Source organism: Pantherophis guttatus, chromosome 1, assembly GCF_059756535.1.
Source record: "Pantherophis guttatus breed Tessera chromosome 1, ASM5975653v1, whole genome shotgun sequence".
Lineage (NCBI taxonomy): Eukaryota > Metazoa > Chordata > Lepidosauria > Squamata > Colubridae > Pantherophis > Pantherophis guttatus.
Window position 1 is genome coordinate 145,592,012 of NC_142063.1, and position 15,723 is coordinate 145,607,734.

Sequence of the window (15,723 nt, forward strand, 5' to 3'; positions counted from 1 at the left end):
ACCTGCCTTCCACAGCTGATGTTTTCATCTCATTTTGCCAAAACAAAGCATCTTTTGAAACTTCTCTTTTAGAGCCTACAGATATACATCTTTTTCTTTTAATCAAATCTTACAATAGCATGAATTGAATTAGAATCCTAAATCACAAACGTAAATCAAATCTCCAAATTGCAGCCGGGTATAGTCGAACCTTGCCAAATAGGTGTTCTTTTTTAAAAAAATATGCATAAAGTGTTTTTTTTCCTTCTAACTTCATTATGTTTTGCTTATTTGTTTCACTGGAATCTTAAAATACCACCCCAGTACATGCTGTAGAAATGTTACTTTTCAGGGGGGGTTTTGTTTTTATTTTAATGAATTTGACCTTAATTGATTTTTGTATTCCAACACGAACTTCTCCCATGTTAAATATTCTCTGTAAATTAGTACTGATATTTTTTGTGAATTAATTTAGTGCAGAATTTCTCATAAAAAAGATAAAGTTACAGTTGACAGATCATTTCGTTTCATGTTAGATATACAGGAAGAATAAAAATTACAGCAAAGTTTAAGTTTAAACCAGATTTACTTTAGGAGTCGCCACTCTAACTGTCAGACAAGAAGATCCTGAAGGCACTTACAGGTAATCCTCAATTTACAACAGTTCATTTAGTAACAATTCGAAGTTACAATGGCATTGAAAAAAGTAACATGACTGTTTTTCACACTTATGTCCATTGCAGCTTCCCATGGTTAAGAGATGAAAATTGGGATGCTTGGCAACTGATTCATATTCATGATGGTTGCGATCCCGGGGTCACGTGATCTCCTTCTAACAAACAAAGTCAATGGGGAATCCAGATTCACTTAACAACCATATTATTAATTTAACAATTGTAGTGATTCATTTAACAACTGTGGTAAGAAAGGTCATAAAATGGGACAAAACTCACTTAAGAAATGTCTCACTTAGCAACAGAAAGTTTGGGCTCAAATGTAATCTTAAATCAAGGACTACTTGTATAGGACTGTGGGATTCTTGTTCCCTCCAAGAACAAAAAATGAGAAAGAAGGAATCTTGGTTACACAAATACTCCATGTACTGTCCAGTGGTGGGTTGCCTCCGGTTCGGACCAGTTCGCATGAACCGGTAGTAAAACCGGTGGGAGGCTCCGCCCACTGACCCAGATGTCATCATAGGTGATTTGTGCATGCATAAAAGAGCGTGTGCATGGGCGCGACGCAAACCGGTAGTAAAGGTAAGTAGAACCCACCCCTGGTACTGTCCCTGAAGCAAGTCCTAAGAGAAATGCCTTCCCCTAAGGTCTATCTCATATATCAAGCTGTCTAGGAATCCAGCCTAGGTCTGTGGGATTTTAAACCCTTGGAGAAAGACTAGTTTTGTCCAAGGCAGGAAAACAAAGAAGAGAAAGATGAATACAGCCCATGAAAAGCATTGCTACCTTTCTAGGAATGTATCAACGGTTAGGTCTATGGAGATTCTCAGTCATCCAGGTCATGATTGTCTGCAAGGAATATAAATCCTTCCATTCCCCACCATCCAGTCAGAGTTGAAGAAGCTTCTTGGATGAGAAGCAAAATGTCTTCAAAGAAAAACCAGAAAGTCCAGTTGCCTCTTGAAAAAAGCATATTTGGGGCTATCAACAGTTATGCTAAAAGTTACTCTTGTACACCAACAATCCACCATATTCCAAAAACTAAGATACTTTTTTCAGGATTTCTTACTGAAAAGAGATGGGCTTCTGAATTTGGCCCCATTTCTCCTTACAAGATTCTGAAGCTTTCTGAAGCTTTGCAATGTTGCCCCACCCAGCAAGGTTGCTCCCACTAAGCCTGAAAGTTGAAGCAAGACTCTATCATCTGTCTGCCTGCCTGCTTGCCTGCCTCTCTGTGTAGGTTTAGTATTAAGGAAATTTGGAAAACAATCATATTGTGACATGGCTTACTTGCCTGAATGGCACTTACTCCCAAAGAAGTGTGTACAAGACTATTACATGGAGTGGAAACCTGATGTCATTTGCTTAACTGACAACAACAACAAAAAGCAACAAAAACTATTCCCCTAACAAGATTTTTTTTTTTTTAATAAAGTGGGAAAAGATGTACGTTTATGAACAAAAGTGTGAGGAAATAGCTTCTGGTATATTCTCACTGTTGTAATTTTGTGATTTTTCTCAGCAAAAATTCAAGATATTTGTGGACATTATATTTTATTATTATAATCAGTTCCCATTGATTTTTTTTCCTGAATCTAACTGCTGTGGTTAATGAGAGATCAAAGCAGGACCTTCCTCCTATGAAAATTGGTTTGGAGCAAGGTAGGGAATGCTCTTGATCACAGGAAGAGAATGGATGCCCAGAGTCAAACAGGTGAGGAACCAGAAAGAGGAGGCTCTCTCACCTTGCGTAGAATGAAAGAAAGGAAAGTCCTGATGGAGAAGCAAGAAGACGAGCTTTGGTGAGGAGAACTGCTGGCAGTTCTGGCATTTTTATCGCTAGGAAACCAGAGGTCCTTGCAGCAAACCTCATTCAGGTTCCCAGTAGCAGCTGGAGTTGGGAAGGCATACCAAAACTCAGACCTTAGATCTGAAGATGCTAGAGCAGTTCCTGTCCTTCCCCAGATATGAAGAATGGGGCTGGGATCAGAAAGCAGAAGATGTACTCTTAAGCCAGATAGAGGACAGGAAGCAGGAAGAGTAGCTGGTGAGAGCTTTTGGACCTGACAGGGAAGACATGAAAAAAATTCCTACTGTCTTCCAAAGCTCTGTTCAAGATTCAACCCAAGGAGATTTTGCTATCTTAGTAGCAAGATTATAATTCTGATTTTTCTATGGCAAGGTCTATACAGTATTATGGAACAAATAGGCTTTCAAATTAAAGTGGACTTGTTCCTAATTACAACCTTAGGGAAATGAAAACAATTTTACCCTGACATTTCAGAGCTTAACATCCTGTCTGCTGGTTTTCTGTATTGTTTTATTTAATTATATTTTTGTAAACATCAAAGAGACATTAAGAACGGATGGTGTATTTATTTGCGGAAGCAAACCAACCAACCAACCAACCAATCAATCAATTAAATAGCAATTCGTAGTAATACAGTACAGTTCTTAAAAATACTCTTAGCTTTTAAAATGTTGAAAAAATAAACAGTTGTTCAAATGGAGGCTGGTATTGAAACATTCTTAATTGGAAGTACCAAGTTAGTATCGGCAGGGAGGGCATTTCATGGGTGAAATCCCATCACCTTAATTGGGTGAAGAGTTTCAGAAGAGTTAGGATTCAAATAAGTAGATACAAGTAATCCTTGTTGGTGACCAAAATTGGGACAAGTAACTCCATCGGTAAGTGCCACGATTGCTATGTGAAATATCATGTGATCACAATAAACTTATAACCTCATTTCCCCTTTGGTTGTTAAGCAAATCCTCACAGTTGCTTAGCAAAACATTATATGACTGTGATGTATGATTTCACTTCTACCTTCTCTATTAATTTTGTCACAAGCCAAGTTGGGAAGTGCACAAATACTGCTCATGTAATCAAGGGGCAGTGTGATGGTTGAAAGTGCAAGTGTAAGAATTGGTCACAATTCTCTTATAATGTCTCTTTGATTTTATTTTTTATTTTAGAATGTCCTAACTTCAAACAGATGTTAAATGATCACTTCCTGTATGGGAGGGTTAACTAACAAAGAAGTGATCGATATAATCCTTTGCTTTCTTGCTGTTTCTTACTTAACCACTGGATGGAATATTATTACAAATATAGGATCCTTTCATGGAGCGACTGGCATGTATTGGTTCTTTTAAAAACTTTGACACCATCATACCTCAGAAAGTCTCTTTCTCACAAATCAGCTCCATTTCTTATCTCCTCAAAAGCCACTCCTTATGAGGATTTTGAGCATGAGATTCATACTCAGGAGACGTTATGGGGTAAAAAAAAAAAAATTCCCTACAGTCTCAAAGTCTGCATGCTATCATGTTCCTAGGCAGATTTCCAACACTGTGAATTGGCTCTAGAATTGCATGTAAGATGGGAACTTCCTTATATTCCATCCATTGCACAAATTTTGAATTTAAACAATTTGTGACTAAGTTACGTGAATGCAGAATATTGGGCTAGATAGCACCAGAAACTACCTCTGCTGCAAATAGTCCTTGTTTGGAAAATGCTAAGTTGTGTGTTAAGGGTCCCAAAAGGGTCCCAAAACCATAATGACTATAGAGACATTTGTTCTACTGGCCTTGAAAAACAACATGCAGAAAGTAAATGGATTTTTGCAGCCAGTAGTCAATCCAAAATCGTGCCGAGGAAAAAGTGTTATCCTGAGCAGTCATCCTGAGAAATCTCGTACCACAATCAACACTGTTTGGGTCGCTGTATATTTCTGGCTGTGTAGGAGGGAGCCTTCAAATCAGCTGAGATTGATAACTTTATGTTGAGGCCTCCATTTGGCAGATGAAACGGAAATCAATGTAAGTTAAAAACTAACTTGATGTTTGTGTAAAGCTTGGCACTTTGCCCAGCTCAGCCAGTGTCATGCTATGCACATATTACATCTATTTATCTCCTGGGGTCTACGGTATTTTTCCTCATCATCATTGGCTTTTTATTTACTTTTTTTATATATGACTCAAGGGGGTAAGCATAGTAATGCTCCTCCTTCCTATTTTCCCCACGACAATAACCCTATGAGGTGGATTGGGCTGAGGGAGGAGGGTGTCAGGCCCAAAGTGACTCAGCTGGCTTTCCTGCCTAAGGCAGGCCTAGAACTCACTGACTCCTGGTTTCTAAGCCAGCACCTGAACCATTACACCATTCTGGCTCTGTTGTGTAAGAGACCCACATATGAAAACAAGGCAGCGGAGCTAGGAAAACAACCTGTGGCCTCAAGTAGCATTTTCCTCCCTACAAGGAAGGCTGCCAAAATGCAAATGTGGGACTCTGGTCAAAGAGTAACATGGGATTTAAGCAGCCCTGGCCTTTGTGTCCTCCAGGGACAGTAATGAGAGCTAGGGAAAGCTTTGGGGCTGGAATACCACACCTTCAAAAACAGCCAATCTTAGATGGTCGGCTGAGGGAAATTTTGATACAACTTGGCAAAGCAGTTGAGGTGGAGGTGAGCTTAGTTCAACACCACAACCACCAGCGAGCCTTGAGCTGCAAACACAGACTTTGATTTGAGGCAGTCCTCTTTATCATTTCAGCAAAACCGAGATACAAAGCCTGGTACAAAACACCCACACCTCATCCTCTATGTGATTCCTGCGGTTTGCGAAGGCTCAACGTTTGCTGGGAGGCTGTGAAAGATGGACGGCATGACGGTCTTTTTAGCCAATTCCAACCAGCACATTAACATCGGAAAAGAAAAGCCCAGCAGGTAAACGTTTGACACCCCTGACCCTAAACAGCTGTGCCTAAGGAGCACCCGCCGTGGACATCAGCATTTCCTTCATTTAAAAACTTGTTTAAAAGCATTTTTTTTCCCATAACTTACTCTAAAGGGAAATATTTTCTTTTCCAAAAAAAACCCCAAATGTGCGGAAAAGCAGATCTGAAAGATTTATTTAGATGGGCAAAATGTCTGTCTCATTCTAAAGGAATTTAACCCTTGTATAGGTAGTCCACGACTTACAACAATTCCTTTAGTGACTGTTTAAAGTTACAAATGGCACTGAAAAAAGTATCTTATGACCATTTTTCACACTTATGACCATTGTGGCATCCCCATAGTCACATGATCAAAATTCAAACGCTTGGCAACTGATTCATATTTATGACAGGTGCAACGTCCCATGCTCATGGGATCACCTTTTGTGGACTTTTGACACACAAAGTCAATGGGGAAGCCAGATTCACTTAACAACCAACTTAACAACTGCAGTGATTCACTTAACAACAGTGACAAGAAAGGTCATAAAATGGGGCAAAACTCACTTAACCAATGTCTCACTTTACAACAGAAATTTTGGCCCCAATTGATGATGTGATGTAATCGTAAATTAAGGACTACCAGTACTTGTATATTCAGTAGTGTGTGATGCAGAATTTGTGTGGCTACCAGATTTTTTTTCCTCAAAAGCTATTTCTCTTTAATAGTTATGTAGTAGGTGCACAGAAAGTCCTGTAATGGATGTAATTTCATCTGTTCATTTCCTATGTATTAAAACTTTCCAGGATTTGCACATTTCTTTACAATTAGACAGAACTCAAGTTTTAACTTTTTTTAATGTGGAAGAAAGCAAAACTGAAAGGTTCCTTCTTTCCTATCAGTACAGCATTATGTTTTTGTGAATTACTTTGATCTCTCTGTAGTTCTAATCCAGTTTAAGCACTTAAATTTTACTGCATACAAGTGGTCTGAACTGCTACTAGTTTTTTTCAAAAGACCTAATGTATTAATTTTCTTTTAATAACTAAACAAGGGCCTACATTCTTATGAAGTTAAGTTTCTTTCCATTTGCAATTATAATTGGAAGAAGGATGCAATCAGAAACTTGAGCCTTCTGAATATAATTTTAATTTAAACGTAGAGCAAAATTTAACCTTTAATCAAGAGGACAAGGGAGAATATTACAATAATTATATGAGAAGTGTCTAAAGAGATTTCTAATAACAAAAATATATCACTGTATATCTATATTATCATTTTAACAAGGGATACAATAGTTGAATTGTAATTCAACTATTACAACTATTACAATGAAAGAGCAGAATGATCTATTGACTGATTTAATAGCACAGATTGAAACAATTGAATCTAAATGACATTTTAATTTGAACTGCCCCTGGGAAAGAGTTGTAGTGCTAAAAAGAGTAAATCAAACAATTTATAACATTAGACTACCCAATGGCTTGTAGAGCATTGATGTCTAACGGGTATGCTTCAAAAACTATTTGTACAAAATTCACATTGGTTTGGAGATTGATTAAGCCATGTTTTGCAAGCAACTTGCTCAAAGGATCCATTCCAAATAATAATTTGATATTTATATTAATACAGTGATACATTTGAATGTACAACACAATAATTCCCTATGCATTTTATATGCTCTACATTTTGTGTTCCCCTAAATATTTACAGCCTTAGCAGGTCTCTATCTGAAGTGATCTGATCTGAAAAAATGTTAAGATTTGGGCTTAATGCTCGGGTAGGAGATCACAATGGAATCTCACATCTGTAGGCTAGACTGGGAAGTTTAAAAAACATCCCAGATGTAGCAATAGCAAACTTCTCCCAAATTGTTATCAAGAAAACTACATGAATATGTCCACATAGTCACTAGGGGCTGAACTCAAGGAGTCTTTACCAGTATGGTTAGAAGAACTGCTAGTACCGTAGAATTTCAAATATACCCGTCCCAAAAGTTTTGAATCTCTTTCTAATGTTTCCTAGTGTATAATTAACCTTTTGTCACAGCTATCACATACTGCATTAACATTTTCATTGAACTCTCTATCATAATTAAAATTCCTTTTCTGATCACTAGCCCAACTCCAGTTATTGTGCATGCAAATTTCTTCATAGTCCAAATCATAGGCTTATTATCTTAATTTAAGGAGTAATTAAACTATATGAACACTTATCCCAAGTATCCTTACTACTCTTCTTCCATATCCATTACATTTCTTCAGGAAGTTTTCTTTACACATACCTATTTTTATTTTTAAAGATGAATGTGCTCTAGTTATAACAAGACTGATAACTTAATCTACACTTTCTATATCTTACTAAAAAGCATTATGTGAAAACCTTGATTGACCAAAGCCATCTTGGATGAGTGAAATCAAAAACTATGGGCCAATCTGCCGATAGCCATACCATAGGGAAGTCTGCAGTTTACATAAGAGAAATAATAAATAATATTCAGGTAGTAAAAAACCTGAATTAAGGGGGGAAATAGATCTCTTCTATGTCTATGAGGAAGAAGATCAATATAATAGATCTGAATGAAGACAATCTAATCTTGTAGAGTGAAGCAGAAGAATATAGGCAGAGAAACTAAGCTATAGGTATGGGCATAACTGTGGGGAAAAAAGACTAAAATGTCTGTCCGAAACTATGAATTGGTATCATCTAGATTGATGTAGTAGGTATGAAAGTAAATATCTACAGATTGCTAATAGTTATATATTATGCCCCAGTGAATAGTGATAATGAAAGAACCAATGATGAGTTGGGGGGAAACTGCAAAATTCTGAATGAATTCAATCCAAGGGGGAAATTATTCCTGTAAATGACATAAATTCATGACAGCAATGAGGCAGAAAGACAAAAAAAGTGAACTGACTATTCAGAGAAGACCCAAGAATGAATGAATGAATGAAGATGATGACAATTTGATGAATATCTAATAGAAAAAAGTATATTGTAAACATGTCATTTATGCATAAACTCATTCATATTTATGCATGACAAGAATACATATAAAACATGGTTGATTTAATTATGATGAAAAATTGAAGCAATTAGTAAAGGATTCGAGATAATTTGAGGTTCTGAATATGGAACAGGCCATTATTTTTTTTCAAGAATGGATGCTGCAATGGGGAAAACAGCCATTGAAGAAAAGGAAACAAGTGGAACTAGAGTAAAATTAGAATGATTACAGGAAGAGAACAGGGGTGAGTTCTACTTACCTCCGCTACCAGTTTGCAAAGGGAGCACATGTGTGCACATGCACAGAACCTTCTGCACATGTGCAAATTGTTTGTGATGATGTTCGGCCAGGTGGGCAGAGCCTCCCGCCACCATTACTACCGGTTTGCAAGAACCAGGAACAACCCACCACTGGAAGAGAAGGTATAGGTACTATATGAAAATGTACTTAGATTATTTCTCCCAAGAAAATCAATATATAGTGGAAAAAAGCTGTGGAAATTGCTTGGAACAGAGCAAAAAGAATTACGTTCCAGAATATAAGAGAAATGGGAAGTATAAAAAAGCTGCTTAGTGAAATTATTTACTTAATTTAATTTATAGGCCACCCAATTCCCAAACAACTTTGAGTGGCTTACAACTAAAAAAACAACTTATTAAAAGAAAAATAGAACAGAATAGCAAAGTACAAAAAAAACAACAACCAAGACTGAAAAGGGGAATTCACAATCATACTGTCGGCAAGAGCTAATGAAGTAAAAGAAGCAGTGAATGAGGAAAAATGCATGCAAGAGATTGATTTACAAAAAATGAAAATGAGATACGGAAGGAGACTGTTGCAAAAAAAATGTAGAAACATACAGAACTGTTCACATTGAAAGAGACAGAGACAATTGTGCAATCGTTTTGATAAATAAAAATGTTAAAAAATAGTTTTGGAACTGTGTGAAGGAAGCTAAACATCTTCCAGCAGAAAGAATCGGATTAAAAATAAAACTGCCATATCCTCAAAGCCAAGCTGCAAGAAACAGAGCAAACTCTGGCAAAGTAACTTGCCTTGTGGGCAAGTGGCAAAATGTTAGCTCTATAAGCAAGCCCAGTGTCTACATTATTGGCAATTGCTGAGCAGGAAGAGCTCACCTGTGTACACTCAGAGGGGAGTAGATATAAACTGTGCAGGGACCATGTTCCATTGCTGGAAACAACTTTGGCATCTGAGTTTGTGGTCCGTGTTCTTCATTCCTGCTTCATTTTTATTTTGGCATATTATGAGCAATGATGGCACAGTGGTTAGAATGCAGTATTGCAGGCTAACTCTGCATTCTAACTGCCAGTTGGATCCTGACAGATTCAAGGTTGACTCAGCCTTCTATCCTTTCAAAATCAGTAAAATGAGGGCCCTGATTGTTGGGGGCAACATGTTGACTCTTTAAACTGCTCAGAAAGTGCTGTAAAGCACTGTGGGGTGTTTTATAAGTCTAAGTCAGGGGTGTCAAACTCAAGGCCCGGGGGCCGCATTCGACCTGCGGGGGACTTAGATCTGGCCCACAGGGCCGCCTTGAAAACAGTGAAGGACCAGCCTGCAGGGCCTCTGCCAGTGAAAACGGAGCTTGTGGGGGCCACATGTGGCTCTCCTAAGATCCATTTTCAATGGCAGAGGGTTGCAGGAGGCCATCCCAGCCAAAAATGGAGCTCGGGAGCCCGTTTTTGCTGGCAGAGCACTCAGGCTACCATAGGCGCCCCTGACATGAGTAACGTTGAGCTGGCCATGCCCACTCCGGCCCCCCGAAGTCAAACACAACCCTGATGTGGCCCTCAATGAAATCGAGTTTGACACCCCTGGTTTAAGTGCTATTGCTATTACTATTCCTAGACAAGCCTCTGGTTCATTCCTTGTCAGCTTCCCTGACATTCTTGCAAGCCTCACCCCAAGTACCCACTTCTTGCCTGCACTTTTCTTACCCATTGCATGGATATTTCCTCCCTTCGTGGAAGCCAGGACATGGAAAAAAACATTTCAAGTGATGTGAGATGAAATAGAATCCTGAAAAGAGCATTTTAGAGATTTGTATGGGAATGATCTGTTAAAGGATGGAATTGAAATGAATGCTATAGATATTAGTGCCCAAGAAAAAAATGACGTAAGAAAGACAATAATAAATGCTATAAGAAATTTAATAATGGTAAGTCTTCAAGAGTTGATAGTGTAACTGAAGAAATGTTAATCACTTCAGATTTTTGTGGGGTGCCCCCCCCATGCAATATAGCCATTAGGGAAAAAGGGGGAAATTATGCAGGGGTGCAAGTTAATGGTTATGAAATTACATAATCTCAGATATAATATTGGAGCCAGTCCTGGATTTGTGAGCTGAATCCCCCAGAGATTTGCCAAGTAGAATCTTTTCCAGCTCCTAGAGAATTTAATATCATTCAGCCTGCTATTAAAACCTCCAACCAGCAGAAGGCTCCAAGAGGTACCCTTTCCCAACCACTAAGCCCCAAGACCCTTCTATTACATATGAACAGACCATACACCTCTCTTGCTTTCAAATCCAAATAAAATGGTAGTATGCTTTATTACATTCATTAAACCAATAGCCAAACAATTCTACAGCTATAAGAATAACTTTGTACTAGAGCAAATATTGAATTCAAGGTCCTGGGACCTCAGTGTCCAGAGGCTTGTTCAGTGTCTCATTCATTCATCCCAAACAGTATTTGTAAAAGGGTGAAGCGCCTTCAATAAGATAGTATATAAGTTTAATACCTACATAACACAATTAAAGTCCTTCTTTGGCAAGGATGCTCGGTTACAACCGACCTTGAAACAAATGTCACATCTGGTGGGTTTGCACTCTCTTGATTCTGATCCAGATCAAGCTGGCTGCTCATAACCTTTTTGGCTGCTAGCAGACATATCAGCTGGGAACACAGGATGGGGGGGGGAACGACCCTCATTTATGTTTTATTTATGAAATTTATTTGACCCTCTGAACCTCACTGGGCTCTGGGCAGCTTACAAAATCAAAATAAAAGAATTAGAATATATAGTAACTAAAAATAAGAAGCTAAATAGAATTTTTCATGGGTCTCTAGGCTTACAAATTCTGCCTTTATTTCTTATCCCTCAGTTATGTTGTTGTATCTTAGTCTTTTAGCTGATATGCTTTGTCTTTATTTCTCCTTCATCTTATTGTTTCTGATTCTTGAGTAATTTCTTTTTGATTTTAAACCTTTGTTGGCTTTCTCTCTTACTCGAGTAATCCTCCTGTCTTCCATTTGTCTCCTCATTAAACTAAGCATTCTCTTTTATTTTTCTTCAATATGGTTTCCTATGATTAAAAAAATAAATTTAATCAGAAAATACTATCTCATATTTTAGTAGACCTCTGGAAGAATTATTAAAGGATGGAAGTATGTATACGTGTGTCTCTCTGTGTGTGTTTGCAAGAAATTTGAAGAATCTTTAAGGATCTCATTATGTCCAGCTGTAGCATTATTTCAAATCATTACATATGTAGGGAAGAAATATTAGGGAGTTTAATGTGAGGTTGAATTATATTCCTAAAAATACAATTTGTCATCTTTTGAATAGCTTAAAGGATAATTTAATTAATGTAGCTCTAAAATAGGCTGTTCAGGATCAGCTTGGAAACATCTAAATTCGATCCTGACAGGGTTCATGGTTGACTCAGCCTTCCATTCTTCCAAGGTCAGTAAAATGAGGATCCAGATTGTTGGGGGCAATAGGCTGACTCTGTAAACTGCTTAGAGAGGGCTGTAAAAGCACTGTGAAGCGGTATATTTATTTATTTATTTATTTATTTATTTATTGAATTTCTATACCGCCCTTCTCCCAAAGGACTCAGGGCGGTGAACCGATTAAGATTTCATATACATATAATATTTTATATATATATATATATAAACAGTAAATAATAAATTGAGTCAACTTGGTGTATCTGCTAAGACCTTGGCATAGAATTTAGATGTTTATCTGCTTGTTGAAACAGAAAGGTTTTCAGGGCACGTCGGAAAGTGCGAAGATCTGGGATTATTCGTATTCCAGGGGGCATTTTGTTTCAAAGAGTAGGTGCCCCCACAGATGCTTTACTGGTGCTATCCAGTAAAGTGGGAGCCCATGTGTCTTAGGGATAATTCCAGCTAATAAAATGCAGTGGTACTTGGCTAATATAAAAAAGAACTAAATAAAACCAGACCTGATTAGTACTTGGATAGATAGATCATCACTTGGAATCCCACAGAAGTAAACTGGATTAAGGAACTGGAAAAAAAAATCTGGAAGAAGGCAAACCACTTTTATATTCTTCCCCTTAAAATATAGGGATATGTTCCTGTAACCACCAAGAACCTAGCTTAACAAGGAATTTTTTACCTCCCCTCTCCCCAAATAGATTGAGTTTCCAAAAATATCTGGCAGGATATGAAAAAATAAAAAAAAAGAGAGAGAGCAAAACTCAGTGTTCAGAGACAGCATACCCTAAATCGTAGCTGCTGGTGGTCAGCACCAGAAGATGGCTGGCATCTTCATGCTTTGTTTATAAGGTTTCTGACTGAGTGGATGTGAGAAACACAATGTGAATATGAGGCTGCTTATACATGGAGAGGTTGAGTGTCCTTTACTCCAGCAGTCCTATGCAGGGGTGAAATGTAAAATTTGTTACTACCGGTTCTGTGGGTGTGGCTTGGTGGGGGGGGGGTAATGTGACTGGGTGGGCGTGGCCAACTTTTTTTTTTTTAAACTTTTCAAAGCATTTTTTCTAATGCTTTGAAAAGCCTCTGCCGATCAGGCAACTCAGCTGGGATCGTCAGAGAGGCTTTTTAAAAAATGCCTCTCTGCCGATCAGGCAACTCAGCTGGGATCATCAGAGAGGCATTTTAAAAAATGCCTCATCGAGGCTTTTAATAAAATGCTTTGAAAAGCCTCTGCCGATCAGGCAACTCAGCTGGGATCGTCAGAGACTTTTCAAAGCATTTTTTTTACCACCTCTTCAGCTAAAAGATTGCAGGAAAAAATGCTTTGAAAAGCCTCTGACGATCTCAGCTGAGCCACGCGATGATCAGAAGCTTTTTTTTTTAACTTTTAAAAGCATTTTTTCATCTCTGAACCACCCACCGCCATTGCTACCGGATCAGGTGATCCGGTCCGAACCGGGAGCATTTCACCCCTGGTCCTATGTATTATGGGGCAAAGACTTGGTTTGATCTAACAGGAGCTGTTCTGTTCTTTTTGAGCACTACAAGAGAATACAACCACTAGTGATATTGTGAAGAATAAAGAAGATCACAGAACTAAATGGCAATGCGAACATTGTTAATGACTTCACAAACCATAAGGAATGTGTCTATTAACAGTCACACAAAGTCATTTCAGAAGGCAAACACAAGACACCAGTGGAGTGAAAGGAGCGGGGGGGAGGAAATGCCATTTCCTGAATATAAAATATATTGCTGCAGAACACCGAGAACCTCAACCTCCAGGGAAGAGTTTGCAATCAGCATACCAAGTGGGCAATAGCGACACATTTACTATACTAAAAACTGATCGTCTGGAAAGAGCCTGTTTGGCCCCAGTTCTTTTTCTCTTGCCAACCTCAGCATTATTAATATATAAACAGGCAATCTACAACCTCACCTGGCTTGCCATATTTTACCTTGCAATTTCCTCCCTCTCTCTGCGGTCACTGACAGCTTCCTCCTTCTCTTTTTATGTTTCTTTCCTAGGAATGGATTTGTTTATGTTAAGAACCCTCACTTGGATTTAATGGAGGAAGACATCCTTTACCACTTAGATTTAGGAACCAAAACGCACAACCTGCCAGCCATGTTTGGTGACATCAAGGTAACATCAAGATGACACAGCTACCACTTTTCTAAACATGTTCCGTTCTGCTCTTACCGCTCTTTTTTCTTTTTCTACTTGTTACCAAAACCACTGACAAGCTTCAGAGATGTATTAAAGGTCCTAAGGGTATACAGTCTGTGCTATTCGGCAAAGTGACTCAGAAAGTATGCTGCAGCTACAGTTATGGGCTATTACCCTTCTCTTCTCAGTTGAAGGAAGGAGATTGAGAAAACAAAGCCAGTTTGATGGGCTAAATTCTTCCCTGGAGTAGTTTCTCTGGCTCCAGTTCCAAAACAATACATGGTGGGATTTGAGTCATCGATCGGTGGTATCATTTTCCATTTCTCTTGCTAAGGAGAAGAGCCTGATTTCTGTTGATGCCACTTCCAAAGCTGCTTAGGGATAAACAAACACCAACTGTATTGTGAAGTGTGTTTAGTCTCATGGAAAACTTTCATCGAGAGACTCTGGGCTCCAAATTTGATACTGGTTCATATCAGAAGAGGAACAGAATTCTCAGACAAGAGAAATAATGAGAGTTTAGGCAGGGGTGAAATCCAGCAGGTTCTGACAGGTTCTGGAGAACCAGTAGTGGAAATTTTGAGCAGTTCAGAGAACCAGCAAATACTACTTCTGGCTGGCCCCAGATTGGGGTGGGAATGGAGATTTTGTAATATCCTTCCCCCAGGAGTGGGGAGGGAATGGAGATTTTGCAACACCCACCAAGCCACACCACATCCACCAAGCCACGCCCACAGAACCGGTAGTAAAAAAATTTGGATTTCACCACTGAGTTTAGGAAGTGATATTCTGACATATAAAAGAATGCATTCTTCTTAATCATGAAGGGTCGCTTCTTTATCTCATCTTTTTAAATAGAGATGTTAAGAACTGAATCGCACAGATTCTGTGTCTCTGCTAGGATTAGCAGATCTGATGTGGCAAATAGATACACAAAAATCTATTTTGCTGCCATCTTGTGGTCATCCAGATTTTTGAGGCCCAAATCTGATAGCCCTAATTTTTTTTTAACTTTTGCAGTTCAATCTCAATTCTCTGGACTGCAATTTAGAGAACCTTGGATGCAATGGATTAAATTTGTATTTGGACTCCCCCCCCCATACACACAAAATAATGGATGTCTATTGTTTTTAAAACCCATCTGGACAACTACCTTAACACAAATGATGGAAATTGATGTCAATGGCATAAAAATTATGTTAATTACATAAATTTAATATGAACAAGCATTTTGGTTAACTGATGTGTTTTCCCTAAATAGTCCTTTAAACTGAGGATACATTACGCATATGACTGGTATCCAAAGGTCTTCAACAACTGAATCCCAGTTGGAAATTTGCTTTGGTCTTTAGTAGCTGCTAAATTAACAATTGATCAGAGAAAAAATAGCATTTACACTTATGGCTGAATGGAAAACCCTTATAGAATTTTTGCATAAAACAGGAAAAAT

The 15,723-nt window shown here is 38.3% G+C and overlaps 1 protein-coding gene across 2 annotated transcripts in view; it reads left to right on the top strand.

Annotated features, from left to right (window-relative positions):
• The first annotated feature begins 4,801 nt into the window (after positions 1–4,801).
• UPP2 (uridine phosphorylase 2) overlaps positions 4,802–15,723 on the top strand; it is a 40,724-nt gene continuing 29,802 nt past the window's right edge. For both annotated transcript variants that reach the window (XM_034425528.2, XM_034425537.2), the window contains exons 1-2: positions 4,802–5,386; positions 14,132–14,249. In XM_034425528.2, the coding sequence (XP_034281419.2) occupies positions 5,316–5,386; positions 14,132–14,249 (189 nt within the window). In that variant the 5' untranslated portion in view covers positions 4,802–5,315. The remainder of the gene's footprint in view (positions 5,387–14,131; positions 14,250–15,723) is intronic.